Source organism: Dipteris shenzhenensis, chromosome 3 (assembly GCF_047967505.1).
Source record: "Dipteris shenzhenensis isolate YYH24624 ecotype China chromosome 3, Dip_SZ_1.0, whole genome shotgun sequence".
NCBI lineage: Eukaryota > Viridiplantae > Streptophyta > Polypodiopsida > Gleicheniales > Dipteridaceae > Dipteris > Dipteris shenzhenensis.
Genome location: NC_141598.1, coordinates 5,812,151 through 5,836,858, shown reverse-complemented (window position 1 = coordinate 5,836,858; position 24,708 = coordinate 5,812,151). Strand labels below are relative to the sequence as shown.

The following is a 24,708-nucleotide window of genomic DNA, read 5'->3' as shown; positions in this document are numbered from 1 at the left end:
TTCAGCCTTCAAGCTTCCCCTTTATTTGCATTTGAGAATAAAAGCTTCAGATTTTAGAGAGAGCTTTTAAAACAACAGTTTCACAACTTCCCTGTAGCAATTGGCAAGACAAACATTGCATCATGGGCTGTTAGCCCCAGTTCCAGAGATCCCCTAGGCAATGAGCTGGGTTTCTCTGGAACAGGCTGGTTTTTCTATCAGCCTTTTCCCGGTTTTTTCCGTACTCAGCACCTTCGGGGCTGCTGTCTTGTATGAAAATTTTCAAGCATTAATAGAAGGTTCCTTTTTTTGGGGGGGAAAAAAAAACATTGCATCATGCCTTTTATCACAAACCATAGCTTTTCAGAAGCCTTAAACAAAGAAGAACAAATATCTTGAGAAAGCATTGAAAGGCAAAATGAAGCAGACTTATTCTGGCATAGCAAACAGACTATCTTCCATCTTCAAACCTTGATTGTATTGTTCGATCAATACATTTAAAAGTTTGCATCTGAAGATTCCATTAAAAGATTAGGAGGTAACAATTGAACTGTCAAACCTGAGATTCCCATATCCACCTGAAATGCTTCTTTTAACTGAAATCAAGGTTAAATTTTCAGAATAGTAGAAAGTAGCTATCACTCTGGTGAGCAACAAGTACTTACATACTTCAGGTCTCCAAGCGAAGACCTTTAAGAAATCCAGATGTCTTGGCTTCTAAAACATTTGAGAGCAAAACTGTGCTCAGTATATATATGTGCTACCCTTAAGCACATTTTTTATTGCTAGTGCAGGAGATCCACTGCAGTATTTCCCACCTCAATAAGTGTGGCAGTATCAAGGCCTCAAGTTAATGAATCCAAAAAGCTGATCAGCTGTCCATAGTTACGACGTTCCACTCAAGATTTTTAGAAATTCTAAAAGCTGCAAACAAACTACGCAGCTATTACTAAGAGATCACCTTGGCTGTCAAGCTACACATTTTTACGTACTAAAGGAATACAAAGAAAAATGATGAGTAGCACAGCAGGAGTCTTGAGACGGCATAGCCTGTCCTGCTCTACTGTGCTTTTGCCTTCTTGCCATGCCCCATAATACATGTAGAAACAAGGTCCCCCCATAAATTCTGCCACCAGCATATCCATCACAAATCATCATTTTCTGGAGACCCTACCACATATTCTTGCCCGTGTACACTTTCACCTTTCTAACAATCTCCAGCATGCTTTTCCAAAAAAAGCTCAATTGATCTCCAATAGCGGTCCCCATCAGTCAGCCAATTATCCATATGTGTTCCAGTAGGGAACTCAACACAAAAGCAGCTTGTATTGCAAGCAGTAGCAGCAGTATAAAGCCGCTGCATATGTGAAGGGGGAATGATTTCATCTTGACTACTGGACAAGAACAAGATAGGTTCTGAGATCTGCCAAGAGAAAATCAAAGATTAGTAACACATTGCATAATCAAAGCACCACTGTGCTTCCTGAATAAGAACCACATGTGCTTATTAAAAAAGAGCGATAGACACATCCCTTCGACCCTGGGAATGCCAACTCTCTGCCTTTGCAAAAATTTACTGAGATTCAAAATACAAACTCAATAACCAGAAGTCTTTGAGACTCCACAAGTAGACTTTATGGGCTTGACCAGCCAGTGAAAGTAAAACCTCAACCACTTTAAAATCAAGGATGGGCCCCAAATTTTGTTCAACAATATTAATCTTTTGCAAGCCTCTAATCATGCCTCTGAGCAGTAACTTGTCATGGCTCAGAACAAGTATCCTTCTTGTAATGATTTCTTTGAATTTTCTTTTTAAAAGTTTCAGATACCATCGGGTCAGGGACTCTATGTCCACCCATGTTTTAACTAAGGGGTGAACGTTCTGGAGTTGGTTAACAGAGGCCCAACCCAAGAGTGATAGTCTCTGGAGCTGGTTAAAGGAGGTCCAACCCTAGGAGCCACCCTGCTTAGGGGACCTGTTCTGGTCCAGTGGGCTCAAACTTACTGAGTCAGGACCTGGGGCGCAATCTGGAGGATTGACAGGTACCACCAGTACATACAGAACCCCCTTTTCTACCCCCCCCCCCCCCTTGCTGACGTGGCGTTTCCCCGTTTCAGCCCTCCCAGAAATCCCGAAACGTTTCCATTTCCGTTTCCGTTTCCGTTCCCCGTTTCCCCTAACTATGCCTTAAAGTTCCCCTATTAATATTTTTGGTAAACTGGGTAATGGACCAAAAGTTGGGGTTTTTCAAATCTAAGGGCATCATGTGGAAGAACTCGAAAAAGTGAATACTTCGTCCCAAAGAAGCATCCAAATAATGGTTTTCTTCAAATCAAAGTAAAGAACTAAGAGCCCCTATGGAAAGGTGAGTCACACACCAAATTTGGTGGGCTATGGAAGCACCCTAGGAGATATCACACATGTTCCTACATATTGTAGATGATATCTCGAAGAGTAGGATGTAATCGTACACTCAAGACCTTGAGTAAGATCTTAGAGCTGCAAGCTAAGCTCCTCGTGAGCTCCTGCTGGGCCGCCATGCCCCCCCTGGTGGCTGCCCCTCTGCCTCGCCCTGTCTGCCCCCCTCTGTACTCCCTCGCCCTCCCTGCCTCCCCTTCTGCTCCCACCACCTCGCCCCTCGCCCGCCCCTCTTGCTTCCGCCTCTGTTGCCTCCCCCTCCGCCTATTGTTCCCCTGCCAGCCCCGCCCGCTCTCACCACCTCTACCTCCCGTCGCCCCGCCTCCATCTCCTCCACCTCCGCCCCCCGCCACTTCCACTCTTTCGCCCCCGCGTCCTCCTCCTCTCCCCCACCGGCTCCCCCCCTCTCCCGTCTCCTCTCTGCCCTCTTGCCCTCTCATTCCCTCATTCTCTCCCTCCTTGCCTTCTCACCCTCCTTCCTCTTCCGCCTTCCGTCCTCCTTGCCCTCCTTCTTCCACTTCTATCCTTGCCCCCTCCTTCACCTCGCCTCGCCTCCGCCTCCCTCTCCCTCTCTGATGCTCTTCTTCCTCTTTTTCTTCTTCCTCCCTGCAGCAGGAGCACTTCTGCTTGTTAAGGCGAAAGAAGAACCTTGGTGGTGACCCTTGGTCTGGCTAGAGGAGCTCTATGGCAACACCCTCAAATCCCATAGCCGTTAAGGTTCTTCTTTCCCTAGTTGACAAGCAACAGGTACAACAGGCAGTTCAATCCCTCCAAGACAAGGCGCTTGTGGGCAGAATTGTGGGCCTCACACCTACACGGAGACAGATGCAAGAGTGGATCCAGGCGAGCTTGGCATTAGAGGAAGACCACATCCAGGAGGTCACCATTTGTGGACGAGGCGTTTTCCTCATCCAGCTGAGCTCCCCCGACACTGCCTCGACACTTGTGGAGCAGAGCCCCATCCTCCTTGGCCCGCATCTTGTCTACCTCTTTCCTTGGTATCATGGGTTCACAATGGAGGACATTGATATGACACACCATGTTCCACGTTTTCCAGTCACACTCCGCTTCCTAGGGCTCCCCAAGGAGTATCGAGCCATCCTTCTTTCCATTGGTCAGGCATTTGGCACAGTGCTCGAGTCCCCGCCAGAGTCGGCCGCCTCAATTCTAGCAGATGGAGTCCCCAAGATCAAGCTAGTGGTTGAGAGCCCAAAGTCCCTCCCAGAGTTGATCTTTCTCGAGACCTTGGAAGGGGGCACATTTCACCAGAAGGTGGAGATCTCCAGGTTACTAGGCCAGTGTCTCCGGTGCAGACAGATGGGTCACCTCGCCAAAGATTGTCCCTGTGGTCTCCCCCCCTTCCTCCGGAGAGTAGGCAGAGTCAGCAGACCTAAGTTCAGCGGCCTCTCAGGCAGGAGCAGCAGAAGTCTCAAACCCCATGGGTTACCCCCTTGGAAGGGAACTCGACATAGGTTAAAAAGAAAAAGAAACCAAGCAAGCAGGCCCGCAAACGCCACAAGCAGAGGGCCAATCGCACGGAGAGGGACAGAGTTGATCGAGAGGCCTCCAAGGAGGAACAACAGGAGCCACCTCCTCCAACGACAGAAACCACCGCCCTTCCAGCCGATCCTCCAGCTTCGGAGGTTCAGCCTCCGCACCCACCCTTGCAACAGCAGCGAGCCCCAAGAGCTCCAGATGCAGCGCTGGCGGAAGCCACAGACGCTAGCCCGACAAGGGCCGCAGAGGAGCCGATCCAAAGCCTTGGCGAGCCTAATCAACAGGGAGGACCTACGGTCGTCCTTTTCCCTCCTCCTTTCCCTCCCCCTCCCCCCACAGACCCCTCCCTCTCCTCTTCACTTCCCCCTCCCCCTCCATGGTTCCCCCGCCCCCTCCTCCCCCCTTCTATGCTCACTCTCACCATCCGCCCCCCTCCCTCTGTCCCCAATGTCCCTACCCCTCCCTCTCCCGTCACCCCCCTCTCCACTTCAACAAAAGCTTCTTCCACTTCCACACCCCTGCCATCAGGCAAGGGAACGATGACGCCCCCTTCTGCTTCCTCATCGCAACAACAGGTCCGCTCAGGGAGGGATCCTGAGGAACGAGGCTTGTGCTCCCGGTCAGCAGCTCCCAACCTCCAGCCTAGGCGTCCCTTACCGCGGGACACTTCTGGAGGTTAGAACCCTGGAACTATCTGGAGATTCTAGACTCATACCCTCTACCATTGGAGGTAACGCTCATGGTCCTTCAGCCGGAAGGGGGATTCGATCAATGCAATGGGATCTCACATACACCCTGTTTGGAGATTTCCGTTTACCTCCACAGGGTTGGAGAAGTGAACCCCGGAGGTGTTTGATGCTATTTTGGGTAATCAGATTACACTCATGATGGACGAGTGGATGGAGCCACACGGACTAGATCTTTGGTACGCCCATGGCACGGAGATGAACTTTCAGTTGAGCTTCACGCACGAGGAGCTGGTGTGTGGTTTGGCGATAAGAGTTATCAGATTGACGCTGGAGGCAAAGGTGGAGCAGTCACACTTCTGGCCCTTCTAGAAGTGTGCGGAGCTATTCGGGGTGGAAGCCTCCTTCATGATGAAGTGGGACGGAAGATCGGTATTGAGCCGATAGCCACCCTAGTATGGCATCACACAAAAACTGACTACTCGCCCTCTAAACCCTAAGCAAAATCACACAAGGTAGTCTTTCTAGGACAGGCACCCACTCATAGGAGAGCCTTGTTCCCGACTCCCCCGTCCTCATGAGTTGGACCATAGTGAGTTGGAACGTACACGAGTTTCACGACTGTGTTCGTAGCCAGCCACAGTACTTGATACTCTGGCAAGAGTTGCACAAGACAATGGTAGGACAGGCAGTGGACATCCTTATGATTTAGGAGCACTTGCTTTCAGCCGCAGACATCAGACGACGCCATCACCTTCTCCCAGGGAGAGGTCAAGAGGAGTGGTCTCCCGCAGTAGAACGGAGCGGCGGGATCTGCAACTCAATCTCACAAACTTTGGCTTTAAAGGTCTACGATCAAGACGAGCTCATTCTAGGACGGGCAGTTTGAACAGGAGTTCGAACGGGAGAGTCCACGATTGGGATCCTGAACATGTATGCCCCAACGTGTAGACAACACCGCCCGGCCTTTTGGAGGAGGTTGTCAAAGTGTCTTCCTGATGCTTCCTGATGTTGACTCCTGGATTGTTGGAGGTGACTTCAAGAACCTGGAGTTTGGGGAAGACAAACACGGCAGCATGTCGTTCTCTGAGATGCCAGCAGCAGAATAGCACCTCAGAGCAATTCATTTTCATAATCAGTGGCAGAGACCCGTGGAGAGAGCCAAAGTTTAGCAGGACTCCTGGCAACCTTCTCTTCTTCTTTGGACAGAGGGGACACGATGGATTGCTAGGCCTCTACACACAGAGGGACTACGCACTACACAGAGACAAATCTACCGGGATTCTGGCAGGTACCACGATGTCAGACCACTCTTAGTGGTACTTCAATTGGATCAGCCCCGTCGAGGTCTCCCCCAGAGGGGGGTCCGCATTCCAGAGGACCTCTTGCAGGTCAAGGAGATTCAACTGGTCATGGCAAGGATTTGGGGCAGTCAGAGATGCACCGTGTGAGGGCTGGGCTGCGTGGGTGGCCGACGTGATTTCAGAGGAGCAGTGAGGAGCTGCAGGCTCACGTCCTTAAGCGAAGGAGGACCCTTCAGGAGCGTGAGCAGGCTTTGAGGAGAGACCTCGCCTCCATCAAGAGGCTCAAGGAACAAGACCCACGTTCTCAATGGCTAAGTGACAGATTCGAGAACGCTCGTCTCGAGCTTCAAGACACAGAGCTGCGAAGGGCTGAGTTCTCCTATCAATCCTCCCCGGCCTGATGGGTGCAGCAGGGGGAGCCTCAACCCTGTGAGACCCGCCACCTGTGATCTCAAATAGTAGCCCAGAGCCTTCGCTACAAATAAGAAGAGGAAGGGAGCCAGTGGGCAGCCCTTGCGGACCGAGCGAGAGAGAGGAAAGGCCTCACCTGTGTGTCCTTCGATAAGCATCTGACTAGAGCTCCTTGCATATAGTGCTGAAACTCCTTTGACCCATCTGTCTAAGAAACCCAATCTCCTCATAGTGCCCTCTAGGAAAGACTACTCCACCTTGTCGTAGGCCTTCTCAAAGTCCAAGAGAAGGACGGCTAGTGGCTGTGACTCCTTCCTGGACCAATCCAGTGCCTCCCAGAACGTGAAGATGTTGTCCAGGATGCTATGCTCCTGGACAAACCCAGTCTGTGTATCATGGATGATGTCGGTAAGATGAGGCTATAACCGCAAATTGAAGACCTTGGCGAGGATCTTGTATGCAGTATCAAGCAGAGTGATCGGTCTCCACTGTCGGATGTGTGACCTATCTCCCCCTTTCGGGATCAAACAAATCCACCCCTTGCTCAAGGACTGAGGGAGAAGGCCTGTGTGAAAAATCTCCTGGCAAGCTAGACGGAAAGGGGTGGAGATAATCTCCTAGAAGTTCTGGAAGAAGGCCGGAGTCGAGCCATCCTCACCCGGGCACGTCTGGGTCGGGAGAGTCTTGAGGGCTTCCTAGAGCTCCTCATCTGTGAAAGGCTCCTCAAGTTTGCTGTATAAGTCATGCGAGACTATTGTCGGAACGTGATCCCAAACTAGCTCTCGGGCCACAAGACTAGTTGGGGGCATCCTCTCCGTCTGAAAAAGCTGGCTGTAAAAACCGGTAGTCATGTCAAGAATCTCCTGCGGGTCAGTGTGCATGATACTCTGCGAGTCTCAGAGACACTGTAGATGTGTGCCTATCTATCAGGGCCCAGTGGTATGAAAGAGCTACTTGACTCAGAGTTTGCAGATGACACGGCCTTGTATGTTGAGGGCACCACAGCGAGTCTAGAGAGACTCAGAGGCGCCTTGGCTATCTACTGTGAGGCCTCGGGGGCACGGATCAACTGGACGAAATCCATAGGCTTCTTCACACGCTTTGAGGAGACACAGGAGATCCGTGAGTGGGGGAGTGACTTTGACTTCAAATGGATACCGCGGGGCCAGACAGCGAGATACCTCGGATGCCAGGTGGGTATTGACATCACAGCAGAGAAGTAGATTGTCCCGGTCTTGGAGAGTGTTCGGCGCAAGCTTCTCTATTGGAGCTCGACCAAACTATCCCTAGCAAGTCGCACCTTAGTGGCAAACTAGGTCCTTCTTGCCACGGCCTGGTATATTGCCTCTTGCTGGTGCTTTCACAGAGGATGCATTGGGCAGCTCTGACAGTTGGTACGAAACTTCCTCTGGGCAGGTTCAGACGACAGGAGGAACACTAGGACTCGAGTAGCTTGGCAGACGGTGATCATGCCACAAGCACTGGAAGGCTTGGGTATCATTGATCCGGAGATGCAGAGCAGGGCCCTTCTGGGCAAGTTGGTGGTTCGTAGCCTCACCCCAGGTGCAGAGCCTTGGAAGCTCCTCTTACAAGGAGGGCTTCTCATGAACACCCCACGCACTGGGGGACAATGGCAACCTTCACATAGATGGATCTTCTCGGAGGTTCCCCTTACGGGGAAGGGCTCCCCCCTGATGGGAGTCTTCACAATGTTTGGCAGAGACTGGCAGGGGGTCTCATCCGTGCTCCGTCCAGATGCAGAGAGGAGTTTGAGCGCCAGCCCCTTCTATGGCACCCAAAGGTCAGAGATCAAGAGGGACGTATGCTCGGACAGCGGACTCACATTGGTTGGGCACAGTGGGACAGTGGTCCAGCAAGGTCTTTTGGTCGTTGGAGCAGACTACCTATGGAGACAGAGGCGAGGCTTAAGGCCCTAGCGCATCTGCGAGGGACACGGCAACAGATGGGCGAGATTGACTTAGCCATTCTTAAGTCCTGGTGGGAAGCACTTCACGTTTGAAGAGACAACAGATGGTTGGGGCAATTTTCCCGTACTGGTGTTCCCTTGAGGATGTTGATGCAGCGCGGCAACACGCACCCCGGCTTCTTCCGTGTAGGACCTGGAGGCCTACTTCAGCGACTCACTGAGTGACCCTGAGATGGATGGGAGCCTTGATGGGATACACTGGCAGATGATCATAGTGGTAGGACGTTTGGGGAAGGAGTGGCACATTGACCCTCTCAGTATCTCAGAGCAGGACGCCCCTAGATGGCACCTTTGGCTGTGGGACGGTAGACCCCTGAGGGATGTCTAGTGGGATCCGGGGGAGTGGTTCTGGCCCTCCAGGGGCGGCCTAGCTGAGACGGTGGAGGAGGTGCCCTTCTTTTCCTACACCACACGGATTGGCAGGAGGCTTCACATGGACTCGTCGAGGTGGGCCCCCTCAAGGGAGAGACACTGGGTGACCCAGAGAGTGCCCCGGGATGTGCGCTCCAGGTTTTGGAGGCGGTTGTGGTCCAACTTGCGGCCAAGGAAGATCTCATACTTCTTCTGGCTGGCAGCCCATGGAGGCTTGGTCATCGGCCCGTGGTTGGAGCAGATGCGAGTGGAGGGGCAGTGCCATTGTTACTCCGATGGTGTCCTGGAGACTATCCCGCATTGCCTGTGGAGCTGTTGTGGCGCAGCGAGGATCTGGATGAGAGCCCTCAAGATCATGACACGTATGCAGAGTCTTCATAGAGACTACACCTGGGGGATGGTGGTTTGGTTGACAGAGGGAGGACACGCATTTCAGATTGATGAGATCTCCCCAACCTACCGGACATAGGGTCAAAGCATCCAAAGGATTGCACTCCACGAGGCAATCCCCCCTGACAGCCTCGCTCCTCCTACTAGGGAGGACAGTGTTTGGAAGGTGGTAGCCAGCATCACGGCTTGGAACATTTGGGTGGCTCACTGCAGTCTTGTGATGGGAGAGCACCCGGTTCCACCCTCAGCTACCTTAGTTGCCATTTGGCAGGATATCATCTACACTCTACGGTCAACCTAGGAGCGTGGGACTCCAGGCTCCAAGGCGTCTATCGAGAGGCATCCTCGTTTCTGCAAGGCTTGGCCTACAGGTATTTTCTACATCTTCACTCCGCGAGGGATTCGCTGGCTGTATAGTCCCCCCACTTGCCTGTTAGTCCCAGTTCCAAAGATCCCCTAGGTAGTGAGCTGGGTTTCTCTGGAACAGGCCAGTTTTCTTTCTTTCAGCCTTTTCCGGTTTTTTTCCATACTCAGCACCTTCCGGGCTGCTGTCTTGTATGAAATCTTTCAAGCATTAATAGAAGGTTCCTTTCTTTGGGAAAAAAAAGAAAAACAGAAAAATCGCACATGTTCTCTATTTAGGTACATAGGAGACAAATCGATGGTCCCTTCAACCTACTCAATCCCCAACTCCACCTACAAAAAGGCCCTTCCTCATTCATTCATGCTCGCGTTTCCTTTCTGCGAGTCCATCCTGCCTCTCCAAGAGCTCCCTCCTGCTCCTCACCAGCCCCTGACTAATCTCCAGCAGCTCCCCTCTGAATTTGGCCTGCTCTTCCTGTTGGAGATAAGTGCACACTAAGTGTACTATTTCCCTAGTCTACATGTGTCTAAGTCTAGTCTAGTCTTTGTGTCTTGAGTGTGTGCCATGTGGCACCTCTACAATTATCCCATAAGCACTCTTGCTTTATGTCTTGTACTTTGGCCCATATATTCATGGGTCACATCATTGCAATCCATCTATCTAGCTTGTGTCTTGTCTACACTCTTCTCAAGGTACTTCTTGTCTTTCAATCTTGTTATTATTTCACTTCTAGTTTTCTAGTTTCTAGTTCTTGCTTCCATATTCCAACATGGTATCAGAGCCAGGTTGCTCGCTCTTCTCTCCCCTCAGTCTGTTGTAGCCATAGCTGCCTCTTTTCTCAGATTTCTCCCTCGCTCAGCTGGTCGCCATCTTCATCTTCTGCCCGCTGCTGCCGTTCCTGCTGCCGCTGCAGATCTGCCCGCCAGCTCTCTGCCAGATCTGCACGCTATTGCGCTGCCAGATCTGCTGCGCAGTTCCGCTCTTCCAGATCTGCGCGTCAGATCTGCACAGATCTGGCGCTGCTGTAGCTCCTGCTCTTGCTGTCCCTGCTGTCACTCCTGCACCTGCATCAACGAACGAACATTTCGAAGTACAGTCAAGACTGTCCGTACAGTCCGTATGACTGTACGTACAGTCCGTACGACTGTACGGAATCCGTACCTGCACAGGCCGCACCTCTCCAGCTGCTGTTCGCGATCTGCGCCATCTTCACGGAGATCTGCGCCATCTGTTCGTGACTGCACGGAGATCGCCAGAGAGCTGCCCACGTCTTCCCTACGGCTTTGCCTTGGAGCTCGCGCTGCCTGCACCTCCAAGACCGCACTCCTTTTTGCGCCTCTGCCTTTGCCTGGGATTAAGGTACTGTGCATTGCCTCTTTCAGTTTGCCGAGCAGTTCCTTTTTTTTGCTGGTTCCTCCTGCTTCGATGGGCTGTCACATGCTATGGCCTTGACAAAGTGGTGAGAGAACCGGCTTCTTGGATCTCTCCTTTCATTTATTTTTGCAATATTGTAAGGGAATAGACACTGCCCTTGCATCTTAGCAAGAGGTAAGACCTTCCCACATGGCATCTTCCTCTCATTCTCTCATGTCTATCGACAAATTCAATGGGTCCAACTTTCATACTTGGCAAATCAAAATTAAGTGCCATCTTATGAAAGAAGGTCTTTGGGACATTGTTCACCGTGCTGCTCCCGAAGATCCCGACATTGAGCAAGCTGTCACTGCCAAGAACGACAAAGCCTATGCTATCATCTTGCTCGGTCTTGGAGATGATTACATTCATCACATCTCCGACATACAGTCTGCTCCTCAAGCATGGATCACTTTGGATACCCTTTTTGGACCCCGATCTAAAAACTCTAAGATTGCACTTATGATCTCATTCTTTGATCTACATATGCAAGAAGGAGCTACTATAGCCTCTCATGTCAATTATCTTCACAGTCTTATGGTTCAGCTTGCATCAGTAAAGTCTCCCATCTCCGAAGATATTGCTATTGCTGTGCTTCTCAAAAGCTTACCTGACACCTATGCTACTCTTGTCACTACCTTCAAGTATCACAATAATCCTTCTCTTGAAGGTATCATCAATGCTCTCCAAGAGGAAGAAAGAACTCAACAACGAAAGGTAACTGACACTGCATTTTTAGCAAAGAAAGGAAGTTCTAAGGTAAGAAAGCCTTGCACCCATTGTGGCAAAACTAATCATATGGAGAAGGACTGTTTCAAGGCTCATCCATGCACCATTTGTGGCCGTGATAATCACCGGGAGAGGGACTGCTACTCCAAACCCTCTACATCAGCCCCTGCATCTACCTCAGCCCATGTTGCAGCAACATCTCCATCAGCTGATCCTACTGTTCCTTCCTCATATGATGAGAAGTGGGCTTTCTGATTACTTCTATTTCTTGTCTACCACTTTGACCACCAATGATGTAGGTCAAAGGGTTCTAGTGTCTTGGTCTTTCTGTTTGACTACAGTCAGTCTTCTGTCTATCTAGTCTTGTCTGTCTGTCTATTTGTCTATCAATCTGACTGTGTTTTGTTTTAGATCCATCTTGTCCCTACCCTTGTGGACCCATATGAGGATATCACTTGAGGAGGGGTGTCTCAGGATCTTTGTCTGTCATGTCTTCTATCTTGTCTCTCAGTCTATCAATCTTTATGTCTGTCTTCTAGTCTTGTCTTTCTGTCTTACTCCTAGTGTCCACTTAAGGAGGGTGTTGGAGATAAGTGCACACTAAGTGTACTATTTCCCTAGTCTACATTTGTCTAAGTCTAGTCTAGTCTTTGTGTCTTGAATGTGTGCCATGTGGCACCTCTACAAAAATCCCATAAGCACTCTTGCTTTATGTCTTGTACTTTGGCCCATATATTCATGGGTCACATCATTGCAATCCATCTATCTAGCTTGTGTCTTGTCTACACTCTTCTCAAGGTACTTCTTGTCTTTCAATCTTGTTATTATTTCACTTCTAGTTTTCTAGTTTCTAGTTCTTTCTTCCATATTCCAACACTTACAGCCTTCCAACAGCTCTTTTCTGTGTCTTTGCCCCCGTTTGCTCATTCAGCATAGCAACAGCCATCTTCTGCAATTTGTCATCATCTACATGTCTTCTTAGCGCTTCATCACCTATGCTTTCTACCACTTCTCCACCCCCTTTACATCCCCAAACCGCCTCTCTTTCCTACAATTTCTATTCCCATATATCTGCAGATCACCACAGGATGCTTACCACTCCCCTCTACTCATCTCATCCTATCATCTGCCATCTCCCTGCGTTGCTGAAGACACTCTCCTCAACCCATTCCTACAACATGGCAACTCATTTGGTGCATTCTTGAAGGTGGACAGTTCATAACGTTGTATGAGTTGTAGTCTAGTACACCAATACACAAGGGTCATTTCCTTTTAATCAAACCCCACAGCATGAAGACATGTCGCTGGAAACAGAAAAGAAAGCAACTTCCTTCGGTGAGGACTTTTCTCACCACATACAGGACTTGGAACTCTCATTGCTGCTCTACTTGAGGACACCTTCCCATGGATCCAGCGCTTCAAAGATGCACAAGGGCAGATAAATATAGATCCCCAAGAGATTTTAGAGATGACCACGGACTTCTACAGACAATTGTTTCAGTCAGAGGAGTCATCCCCCACATCCCTTATAGCCCACAAGGCAATGTGGGAGCAAGTTCCAGTGGTGGTCTCTCCGAGACTGAGCAGACGACTTGAGGCTCCTTTCACAGAGGAGCAGCTCTGGGAGGCCCTCAAGGCCCTTCCTCCTCAGAAGTGCCCAGGACAGGATGATGGTCTGACGCCAACTTTCTTTCGTTTCTTTTGGGAAGATATCCGCACCCTAGTTCGGCAGGCCTATCAGGAGATTTTTGACTCAAGGTCTCTTCCGTAGTCTCGTGTCCAGTGTGTGGTCAAGTGAAATGTTTTTGGGGTCATGTAAAGTCAAGTCATGAAGGGTTTTTTAATATTTTCCTAAGTCAATGTGCACTTGCATGTTACAGGAATTTGATATGTTCTGGTGTCCATGTCAAGGGGCTTTTCATGTGTGTGTATAGGGGTGCATGCAAGCTTTCATGTGCATGCTAATGTGTGTTGGGAATTGTGTGACTAAAGGTCCAAAATGTGCATTTAATGTGCCTTGGGGGGATATTTGCATTTTTTTAATGGGAGAGTGGTAAAAAAAGGCAAAGGTGACGTGGCATATATCAAAGAAGCATGCATGTACGTAGCTACATGAGGATGACGGAGAAGCTTCTAAAGGCGAGGTGGCGGCTAGGAGCTGGGAAACATGGTGGTTACTGGAAGAAAAAAACGTGATGGTGGCTTCTGGGAGGAGCAGGGGAGGCGACTCGATTGCAGGCATGGCGGAACTCTTTTGTGTAGGAAAGAAGCGTCATCACTACTGCGCTCTGGATGATAGAGAAGGAGAGGCCTTTGGCTGGCGGTACGCGACAATGTGGTAATTCTCAAAGGAGCTTGGTGAAGGTAGGCGCAACAGTGAGCTCGCAGGGAAAGACGTGAGCTCAGGATGGTGGGGGCGGCTGCGTGGAGAGAGATGGCATGAAGCTCACGGACTGGGAGCTTCAGGACCTGGCTGGGGGATCTCTACAAGGAAGCTAGAGAGTCGTGGAGGAGGCTGCTGGTCACAGGTACTGCTGATGGTGTGAAGGATTCACGACAAGGTGAAGCTATGAAGTGGCCGGTGTGGAGGACTTCTTGGTCTTGGGTGTTGGGATCGTGATTGCAGAAGCTTGGAGTAGATGGGCTCTAGATTCTCTACGAGAATAGAGAATTTTGTGTAGCGCAGGAGCATGTATTAGCACGGAATGTAGCTGCAGTGTTTGAACACGTGAAGGTGACGATGAACGGGGTGTGATGATCTGAAAAAAAGCACAGGGCTGATGGACGATTAGCTGAGCGGAGAGCTAATGGGCTGATCGACATGAAGTGCGAGTCGCTCATTTTTTTGGGCTGTGGGTTTGTTACCTTTAATCACGCACAAGTGTGCAGGCTGCGTGGGGGAGCTTAGCTGGAACAAAAGACAGGTTGGCAGTCGTCGCTGCTGGAAGCACTCGTGATGTGGCTGCTTACAATTCTGAGTATGACGTACAGCTTATGTGCAGATGCAATAGTGACTGAACGGAAGTCATGATAGGGACTTTGATCGTTGAGGTTTCATGAATCTATAGGTGGAGGGGATGACTCGATGGATGAGCATTCTTGGGGGTTCTTTGTGCATGAGGATTCCGTATGAGAAGCATAAGTACGAGCTGTTTATCATATACAAGCTGCTGGAAGGAGGTGTTGTAGATACATCATGTGTGGTTGATCTGTCGTACAAAGAACGACTGTGTGTATGAACAACTCTTGGTTGACACAAAGCTACAACAAGTCAAAGCCTTCTTTCCCCTCTTTCAAAGAGTCTGTGTGTTCCTGTGTGTGTTCTAGTCAGATTGTGTGGGAGATTGACTTGTTATTTGTGTGCTCCGGATATCTGCTCTGGAACCTAGTTCATAAGCTCATCATCTACGAGCCCACATTGCAGCTGATCCCTATGAAGTCTCAGTTATCTAACGTGGTGAAGTACATAATTCCTGGTTGTCTTTCCTTTTTTTTCCTTATCAGCGGTAGGGCGGACACTGGACATCCTTTTGATTCAAGAGCATATGTGCTCAGCATCAAACATCAGACGGTAACACCACCTTCTCCTAGGGAGAAGTCCGGAGGAGTGGTCCCCTGCAGTAGGACGGAGGGGAGGGGTCTGCATCTTAGTCTCACAGACAATGGCTCCAGAGGTCTATGATCAGGGCGAGCTTATCCCAGGACGGACAGTTTGGATGGGAGTTAGGATGGGAGAGTCTAGGATTGGGATCCTGAACGTGTATGCCCATCGTGCAGACAACACCGTCCGGCCTTTTGGAGGAGGCTATCAAAGAGTCTTCCGGATGTAGGCTTCTGGATTGTTGGAGGGGACTTCAACAACTTGGAGTTTGGGGAGGACAAACAGGGCGGCACCTCCTTCTCTAAGTTGCCAACAACAGAGCGGAGCACCTGGGAGCAGTTCATTTTCATGATCAGTGGCAAAGACCTGTGGCGAGAGCCAGATTTCAGCAAGATACCTGGCAGCCTCCTCTTCTCTTTCGAAGAGAAGAGACATGATGGACTACTTGAGGGGCTAGACCGCTTCTACGTTGGGGACTGGGCGCTGCACAGAGGCAGCTCTACCGGGATTCTGGCAAGTAGCACGATGTCAGACCACTCTCCAGTCATACTTCACTTAGAGCAGCCCTGCCGAGGTCTTCCTCAAAAGGGGGTCCACATCCCAGAGGACCTCCTGCAGCACGAGGAGATTCAGCAGGTCATGGCAGGGATTTCGCAGCAGTCAGAGATGGCACCGTCCGAGGGTTGGGCTTCGTGGGTAGCCGATGTGATCCAGAGGAGCAATGACGAGTTGCAGGCTCATGCCCTTAGGCGGAGGACTCTTCAAGAGCCCGAGCGGGCACTCAGGAGAGACCTCGCCTCCATAGAGCAGCTCACGAAGTAGGACCTAGGATCTCAAGGGCTTAATGGCAGATTTGAGAGCGCTCGCCTTGAGCTTTAGGACACGAAGATTCGGCAGGCTGAGTTCTCCTATCACTCTTCCCGGGCCCAATGGGTACAACAGGGGGACAGGATGACGAAGCAGTTTTTTCACACCACTACATCTCTGAGATCCACAAGGCATCATGCACACTGACCCGCTAGAGATTTTAGACCTAACCACAGGTTTTTACAGCCAGCTCTTTCAGACAAAGAGGATGATTCCAGCTGGTCTTGTGGCCAGGGAGGTAGTTTGGGATCACGTTCCGACAATAGTCTCGCAGGATTTGTGCAACAGTCTCGAGGAACCTTTCACGGATGAGGAGCTTTGGGAAGCCCTCAAGGCACTCCCGACCCAGAAGTGTGCTCGCGAGGATGGCTTGACTCCGGCCTTCTTCCGGAACTTCTAGGAGATTATCTCCACCGACTAGCTTGCCATGAGATTCTGACACAAGCTCCCTCCCTCAGTCCTTGATCAGGGGGTGGATTTGTTTGATCCCGAAAGGGGGAGATAGGTCAAAAATCCGGCAGTGGAGACCAATCACTTTGCTTGATACTGCATACAAGATCCTCGCCAAGATTTTGAGTTTGCGGTTACGGCCCCATCTTACTGACATCATTCACGACACACAGATCGGGTTCATCCAGGAGCGCAACATCCTAGACAACATCTTCACGTTCTGGGGGGTCTGACATCCGACAGTGGAGACCGATCACTTTGCTTGATACTGCATACAAGATCCTCGCCAAGATCTTGAGTTTGCGGTTACGGCCCCATCTTACTGACATCATTCACGACACACAAACCGGGTTCGTCCAAGAGCACAGCATCCTGGACAACATCTTCACATTTTGGGAGGCAGTGGATTGGTCCAGGGAGGAGTCACCACCGTTGGCCATCCTCCTCTTGGATTTTGACAAGGCCTACAACACGGTGGAGTGGTCCTTCTTAGAGGGTACTATGCGGAGATTGAGTTTCTTAGACAGATGGGTCAGAGTTTCTACACTTAATGCGGGGAGCTCTAGCCAAAGCTTATCGGAGGACACACGGCGAGGCCTTTCCTCTCTCTCGCTCAGTCCGCCAAGGCTGCCCCCTTGCTCCCTTCCTCTTCTTGTTTGTGGCGGAGGCTTGAGATCACAGGTGGCAGGTCTCACAGGGTTGAGGCTCCCAATCAGGCAAGAGGAGGAGCTGTTGGACTCTAAGTTTGCAGATGACACGGCCTTGTATGTAGAGGGCACCACAACGAGTTTGGAGAGAGTCAGAGGAGTCCTGGGTATCTACTGTGAGGCCTCGGGTGCACAGGTCAACTGGACATAGTCTATAGGTTTCTTTACAAGCTCTGAGGAGACACAGGTGACAGGAGATTCATGAGTGGGGGAGCAACTTTGGCTTCAGATGGATACCGCGGGGCCAAACAGCGAGATACCTCGGATGTCAGGTTGGTATTGGCATTACAGCAGAGCAGCAGATCGCCCGATCCTTGAGAATGTTCAGCGCAAGCTTCTCTACTGGAGCTCGGCCAAACTCTCCCTAGAGGGTCGTGCCTTAGTGGCAAACCGGGTCCTTCTTGCCACGACCTCGTATATCGCTTTCTGCTACTATTTTCACGGAGTGTGCATTGGGCAGCTCCTACGGTTGGTTCGGAACTTCCTTTGGGCACGTTTGGACGGCACGAGGAATACTAGAGCCCGGGTCGCTTGGCAAATGGTGATCATGCCACAGGCACTGGGAGGCTTGAGTATCATTGATCCGGAGATGTAGAGCAGAGCCCTCTTAGGAAATTTGGTTGTTCATGGCCTCACCCCAAGTGCAGAGCCTTGGAAGCTCCTCTTATAGCGAGGGCTTCTCAGGAACACCCCACGCATTGGGGGGTAGTGGCAGCTTTCACAAATGGATCTTCTCATAGGCCTCCCTTACGCAGAAGGGTTCCCCCTTGATGAGGAGCCTCCATAAGCAGGGGGCCTCATTAATGCTCAACCCTGATACAGAGAGGAGTTTCAGCGTAGCCCCTTGTTTGGCAGCCAGAGATCTGAGATCAAGAGGGGCGTATGCTCGGATAGCGGACTCACATTGATTGGGCACAGTGGGACAATGGACTAGCTGGGTACTTTGGTAGATAGAGCAGATTACCCATGGAGGCAGAGGCGAGGCTAGGTGCCGTAGAGCATCTGCGAGGGACAGGGCAACGAATGAGAGAGATTAGCAGGGGGGCTCATTCGTGCTCAGCCCCGATACAAAAAGGAGTTTGAGCGTCAAGCCCTTGTTTGGCACCCAGAGATCTGAGATCAGGAGGGACGTATGCTCGGACAGCGGGCTCACATTGATTGGGCACAGTGGGACAATGGACCAGCCGGGTACTTTGGCAAATGGAGCAGATTACCCATGGACGCAGAGGCGAGGCTTGGTGCCGTAGAGCATCTGTGAGGAACAGGTCAACGGATGAGAGAGATTGACCTGGCCATCCCTGAGTCCTGATGGGAGGGACTTCGCATGTGGATGGACAGCAGATGGTTGGGCCAGTTTTCTCAGCATGTGTCCCATTGAGGATGATGATGCAGCGAGACAGCACGCAGCCCGATTTTTTTCGTGTAGGACCTGTAGGCCTACTCCAGGCACTCACTGAGAGAGACTCAAAGATGGACGGGGGTCTAGATGGGATTCATTGACATATGATCACAGTGGTGGGACATTTGGGGAAGGAGTGGCACATTGACCCTCCCAGTATCTCAGAGCAGGATGCCCTAGATGGCGCCTCTGGCTTTGAGCATAGACCTTTGAGGGAGGTCCAGTGGTTCCGGGAGAGTGGTTTTGTCCCTCCAGGGACGGCCTTGCTGAGCAGGTGGACAAGGTGCCCTTCTTTTCCTACACCACAGGGATTAGCAGAAGGCTTCAGATGGACTCTTCGATGTGGACCCCTTCGAGGGAGAGGCACTGTGTGGCCCAGAGAGTGCCCCGGGATGTCCGTTCCAAGTTTTGGATGCGGTTATGGTCCAATTTGCGCTGAGGAAGATATCCTACTTCTGCTGGCTGGTCACCCACAGAGGCTTGCCCATCGGCCCGTGGTTAGCGCAGATGCCGGTGGAGGAGCAGTGTCATTGTTGCTCTACTGGTTTTCTAAAGACGATCCCGCACTGCCTCTGGAGCTGTCGTAGCGCAGTGAGGATTTGAATGGGAGCCCTCAAGATTATGACTCGTATGCAGAGTCTTCAAAGGGACTACACTTGGGGGATGGTGGCCTGGTTGACTGAGAGAGGACACGCGTTCTAGATTGATGAGATCTCTCTAGCTTACCGAATACAGGGTCAAAGCATTCAGAGCTCCCATGAGACAGTCCCTCCTGATAGCCTAGCTGCTGCTGCTCCTCCAAAGGATAGCGTATGGGAGGTAGAAGCCAATATCACTGCATGGAACATTTGGGTTGCTCCCTGTAGTATGGTGATGGGTGAGCATCCGGTTCCACCCTCGGCTACCTTGGTCGCCATCTGGCAAGGACATCATCTACACCCTCCACTCCACCTTGGAGCATGGGACCCCAGGCTCTAGGGCGACTATCGCGAGGTGTGCTCAATTCTGCAAGGCTTGGCTTGCAAGAGTTTTTTACATTTTCATCCCGCGAGGAATTCGCTGGTTGTAAAGTCCCCCCCACCTGCCTATTAGCCCCAGTACGAGAGATTCCCTAGGCAATGAGCTTGGTTTCTCTGAAGCAGGCCGGTTTTTCTTCGGGGCTGCTGTTTTGTATGAGTCTCTCAAGCATTAATAGAAGGTTCCTTTCTTTGCCCCAAAAAAAAAAAACTGCAAATTTCCCAGACTGACCCCTGGGCAAATTGCGATTTCTCCTACAGCTCCCTGGCAGCCTCTTGGCAGATTGCAAATTCTCCAGGCAGCTCTTGGGACCTCCTGGCAGTTGGCGATTTGGATACGGCAGTCTGGTGATAGGTAAGCATCCGGTTCCACCCTCAGCTACCTTGGTCGCCATCTGGCAAGACATCATCTACACCCTCCACTCCACCTTGAAGCGTGGGACCCCAGGCTCTAGGGCGACTATCGCGAGGTGTGCTCGATTCTGCAAGGCTTGGCTTGCAAGAGTTTTTTACATTTCACGCTTGCATCACTGCAAGTTGAATCGGTTTAGCCAATCTATGCTAGACTTGGATCCTTGACTCATGGTTCAAATCAAACACAAACAGGCATGTACTAAATTTATTTACTGCTCAAGCCATGCCGGGCGACAAGAGCATCCAAAACAAGCATGTGATACAAGAATGTGCTGCTCTAGCCATGCCAGGCAACAAGAGCAATCCAACACTGGCAAGGAATACTTATTCTGCAATTTTCCATTCAGCCTAGAAAGAGGAGACTCACCATCTTCTGACTGATACAAAAACCAACAAGACTAGCAGGGAATATCCATCCTGCAAATAACAATGCAGCCTAGAAAAAGGAGACTCTCCAATTTCTGGCTGTTACAATTATTCATACCAAAATTACTGCACAAATCTCCTAGCGCGTGGCTGTCCTTTTTCGCTTCTTGTGCTCCCATAGGTTGTTTCCATTTATGATTGGGACAATCTTTGGCCTGATGGCCCTCCTCTTTGCAAAGGAAACACTTTCCAGCTTCAAATAGGGCTTGCCGGTACTCAGGAGACAATCTCTCTCTGGTATTGGGCTTACCAGGATCTATGTTCCTAGGATCCATTATTGCCATGTTTGTGTGGTTCAAGTTTTTGGAGGCGAGTGAACTAGCAGATTTCACTCAGAGTGGTGTAGTCCACTCAGTTGTTGTGCTTTGAGCTGACTTCCGTTGTAGCTCCTTCAGGCTCAGCAAAGCATAGGTCTGGAGCATTGTCTGATGCTCAAGAGGGGAGTAGTTCCTCCACTCCCTTGTCAACAGACAGGCTCACGGTATCTAGAAGTCGCTTGGTGACACTGTATGTCTCGCCCGAGGTATTTTTTGCTAACAATACATCTGCTATGGGACTTCTATGATGAGTGTACTCACGGATGAGGCAGTGATATATGGATGGACTCGCGCACTCTCCTAGACCATATCATCATTGCTGGTGGTTTATGTTTATAGCAGAAAACTTGATAGTTTGCTGTTTCAAGAGGAGGCTTTGATTGTGGATTTTAAAGGAGTCATTAACTACGAGATTAAAACCTTAACACAACCCCAAGTGGCCAAATATGAGCCATCACAAACTTCAAGGTTCATTCTAGAATGGGACAAGTCTGCATAGACTCCAACTAGAAGACTCAAATATAGTTCTCCAAACACTGCAGTTGTACTCATACATCATAATGTATAACTCAAGAACTCACCTTTGACGTCCCACTCTCAAAGGGAAAAAATGCACAATGAAACGCTCAAAACATTTGCAAAGGTTCCAGGCTTCATACATTCATCAAGTTTACGCCTAAAAGTAAATGCAACTTCCAATAAATTTCACAATCATAACATAAGCACCCAAAAACAGAATCCAAATCAAGCACACAAATAATGTTTGAACAACAGTAAAGATGTAGCACGTACCTTATCAATGATATTGATGGTGTTCCATGGTGAGCGCACCAGAAAATTTAGTATTCTAGGACCCGTACTACATGTGCCTCCAATAAACCACTTCAAGACAGGAAACATAACTCCTGCCATATCCAACACAGATGTGAATGTGTTCTCCAGTATCAATGCATGAACCTATACAAAACACCAATCAGATAAGTAGACCACTCTAAAAAGTACCACAACTGGATTGCAGATTTATACGATCTATATATACGTGTTTCTCAGCCATACGCAATTAGGCAAGGACCCTTAGCACTCGTTATTAGTAATCCATGTCTCAATGCAGTCACAATAAGATAATCCCCTAGTTATAATCTGATAAGAAAACCAAAATTATTATGAGTAGGGTAGAAAAGGGGTTATAGGTCATTTTCCTGATAAGACCAAAGAGAGACGATACGTGTACATAAATACCCGTGCCATACGAGGAACTAGCAAACAATGCACTGTGCATTTTTTAGACATTTTTCCTATAACAAATCCTCATTAATGAAACCTATTTCTATTTTCTTTCAAATTCTGTTTATGTGCACATAATGCCCACCACTTTGTTGAGTTCTTTTGACACGAGACACCAGCTCCTGATCATCATCATTACAAACCTAATGCATTGATCATGGTCTACTTCATGGAAATCGTTGACATGATTTTCAGTGTCCTACCATACCACCTTTGCTATGGTGGTGGCACATTTCACAAAAGTGGCCACATCTGAAACTTCTTACAGTGTTCAAACAATCATGACAAAGAGACAGAGACAGAGAGAGAAACTAAACACCCAAATTCCTTCAAAAACCATGCTTTGCTTTTTAAGGACAAATTCCAAAAGCAACCAAAAATTTAAAATACTATCTACACTCTACTTATTAATTGATTGGATTTTATCTTTCCAACTTTTTGGGCATATGGAGAATAACCTCACCAGTCAGCGGCCATTTTAAAAAGTATTACTAGTCTCTTATTTTAGACGATATTAAGTTAGAGCAACGAGAGATCACTGGCTGGTTAGCAACAGCACAAAGCGAAGTGTGTTTTGAAGAGGTTGAACGTCAAAACCAAAACAAAACTACAAAACATAGTCTGTTGTGAAACAAGCGGGAAAGAAGTGCCATAAAGATAAAAACAAAGCCATGTCCTTAGCAAGAAGCCATGAAGTGTGATCTATGTGATCCTTTGTAAATTCCCTTATAGAAAGAGATATGACGCCTTACCTTTCCAGGGTTATTCTTGACAAGAGCTGTTCCAACTGCTCCACCGAGTGACCTCCCAAACACTACTAACTTGGTTGTATCAATATCTGTCCTTTGTAATAGGTGTTCCAGTGCAGCCTACTCAAAAATACACGGCAAAAGTTGGCACAAAAGAATTTAGATTTCCACATTCAAATCAACAAAAGACCGTTCAAAAATGAACTTGTTACAATTTGGATTGAATCTTTAGGATGCTTTACCTGAGCATCTCTTATCAAGCCCCATTCGGACGGGTACCCGTCGCTGGAACCATACCTGAACGAACATTTTTGTATCGTTTTCCAAGCTTCCATCAAGAAGTGACGTATAAACAAAACACAAAAATTGGACATACTGTTATGACTACATTCCTACACAAAATGATTATGCGGAACAATGTACCCTCTGTATGAAAGCATGAATACATTACTCTTCAGACGTTGCACCATTGTATGAATAAACTGAAGTCTGTGTGCGATGTCTACATATTTAAATAAGGAAAAACATCGCATCGTACGCCACTCGTACGTTCCATACACAATATGCAAGAGAAAATGAATTTAAGTTTAATTTGAAGCATAAAGAGAGCATATCAATGTCAAAAGATACTGCCCCCATTTCCTTGAAAGAAAAGGATAGTAGGACCTGTATGCATGAATACATAGGGTGTCAGATTAATCAAAATGATTTCTTTTTCCACAAAGCGACTAATGGTCTCTCCTACGTAGTGAATGTAACCCCAAGAACATTTTCATATGGGTGCCTGGCTTAGAACGCTTTCAGCTACAATTAAGCAGATGCGATTTATCGGTGTCACCATTCACGATTATACAAGCTACGATCGTGACGGTATATCGAGTTTACATATGGATTGAACATGCGGACCTCTGCGTTCGGGGAAAAACTTGATGAACCAGCCGTGCAAGCGAACGCCATCCGACGCAGCAAGCCAGACATCCTCGTAGCTGAGATGGAACGACGCGGGCGTTAGAGTATATCCGTGGCTGAAACCAGGAAGCTTAGGGATGTAGAGAAGCTTCTCCTGGATGCTATACAGCAGCAGCAGGCAAGTGCAAGCGAGTCCTCCGATGCCGTAGAGGAGGCCACGAAGAAGATTGCCCATACCAGGCTCAAGGCAAAGGGAAGCACTCCAAAGGAAGACATTTGTCACAAAAACGATGCTATGAGTGCAAAATCCGTTACCAGATCCGGGCAGGCAGATATTATTAAGAGGAAGTACTGCGAACTTGCGAACTTGAGAACTAGTAGTGTTGAAATTTCGAAGTGCACAATATTGTTTAAACGTTTCATGTAAGAGTTATACCTCATCTGACAATCTCTGTCGTATAGAATGAAATTTTGGAATTTGCATAATTGTTAGAATTTCTTTTTTTTCCCTGCATAATAGAATTAGACTTACACAGTCAAAATTCTGAAGGTATAACAATTATGTAGCATTATTCAAATCTTGCATATAACCGAGCATTGATGTGGATAGAAAGTTTGCACTGTATATAACCATATGATCATGTGAAAGCATGATCATCTTGACACAAATTTCATAGTACATATAACCACATGTTTGTGTAACTACACGTTCATGTGGGGGGAGAGTGGGCACAGTTTCTCTCCAAAAATTATAAGACCGAGGAATGTGCCGTTCCTTGGGATCTTGTATCTTGTAATTTGCACATTGCATAATGTGGAATGTGCCATTCCTTGGGATCTTGCATTTTGTATTTTGTAAATCACATAATGTATTTTGCATATTGCAAAAATGTATCTTTCTTTAAAGAATTTTTTGGTTGTATTTATTTTGATAAAGAAGGTTATAGGAAATAGTAAATGTATATGTTTAATGAACATCCTTATCAATCAATCGTAATACCTGCAATGTAAATATCTA

At 48.8% G+C, this 24,708-nt stretch overlaps 1 protein-coding gene across 4 annotated transcripts; it reads right to left on the bottom strand.

Annotated features, from left to right (window-relative positions):
* Positions 1–523: 523 nt before the first annotated feature.
* Positions 524–24,223, bottom strand: LOC147903275 (alpha/beta hydrolase domain-containing protein WAV2-like). Of its 4 annotated transcripts, XM_087373036.1 has the most exons (8): positions 24,127–24,223; positions 23,688–23,767; positions 23,412–23,447; positions 23,205–23,283; positions 23,024–23,078; positions 22,785–22,901; positions 21,541–21,705; positions 524–1,402 (listed from the first exon to the last, which is right to left on the bottom strand). In XM_087373036.1, the coding sequence occupies exons 1-8, from the start codon at positions 24,129–24,131 to the stop codon at positions 1,187–1,189; spliced, it is 753 nt and encodes a 250-aa protein (XP_087229162.1). In that variant the 5' UTR covers positions 24,132–24,223; the 3' UTR covers positions 524–1,186. The 4 variants fall into 4 exon arrangements, with proteins under 4 accessions (XP_087229162.1, XP_087229163.1, XP_087229161.1 ...); XM_087373037.1 differs by lacking the exon at positions 23,205–23,283 and having other exon boundaries at positions 23,024–23,109; XM_087373035.1 differs by lacking the exon at positions 24,127–24,223 and having other exon boundaries at positions 23,688–24,048.
* Positions 24,224–24,708: the final 485 nt, after the last annotated feature.

Excerpts from the sequence above, each read along its gene's own strand:
- LOC147903275 (XM_087373035.1), bottom strand. The coding sequence starts at position 23,925 with ATGGGCAATCTTCTTCGTGGCCTCCTCTACGGCATCGGAGGACTCGCT. Across the intron at positions 23,448-23,687 it reads GTTTTTCCCCGAACGCAGAG|GTCCTACTATCCTTTTCTTT; the intron begins GTCCGCATGTTC and ends TCATGCATACAG. Across the intron at positions 23,284-23,411 it reads CTTTCAAGGAAATGGGGGCA|ACATCGCACACAGACTTCAG; the intron begins GTATCTTTTGAC and ends TTAAATATGTAG.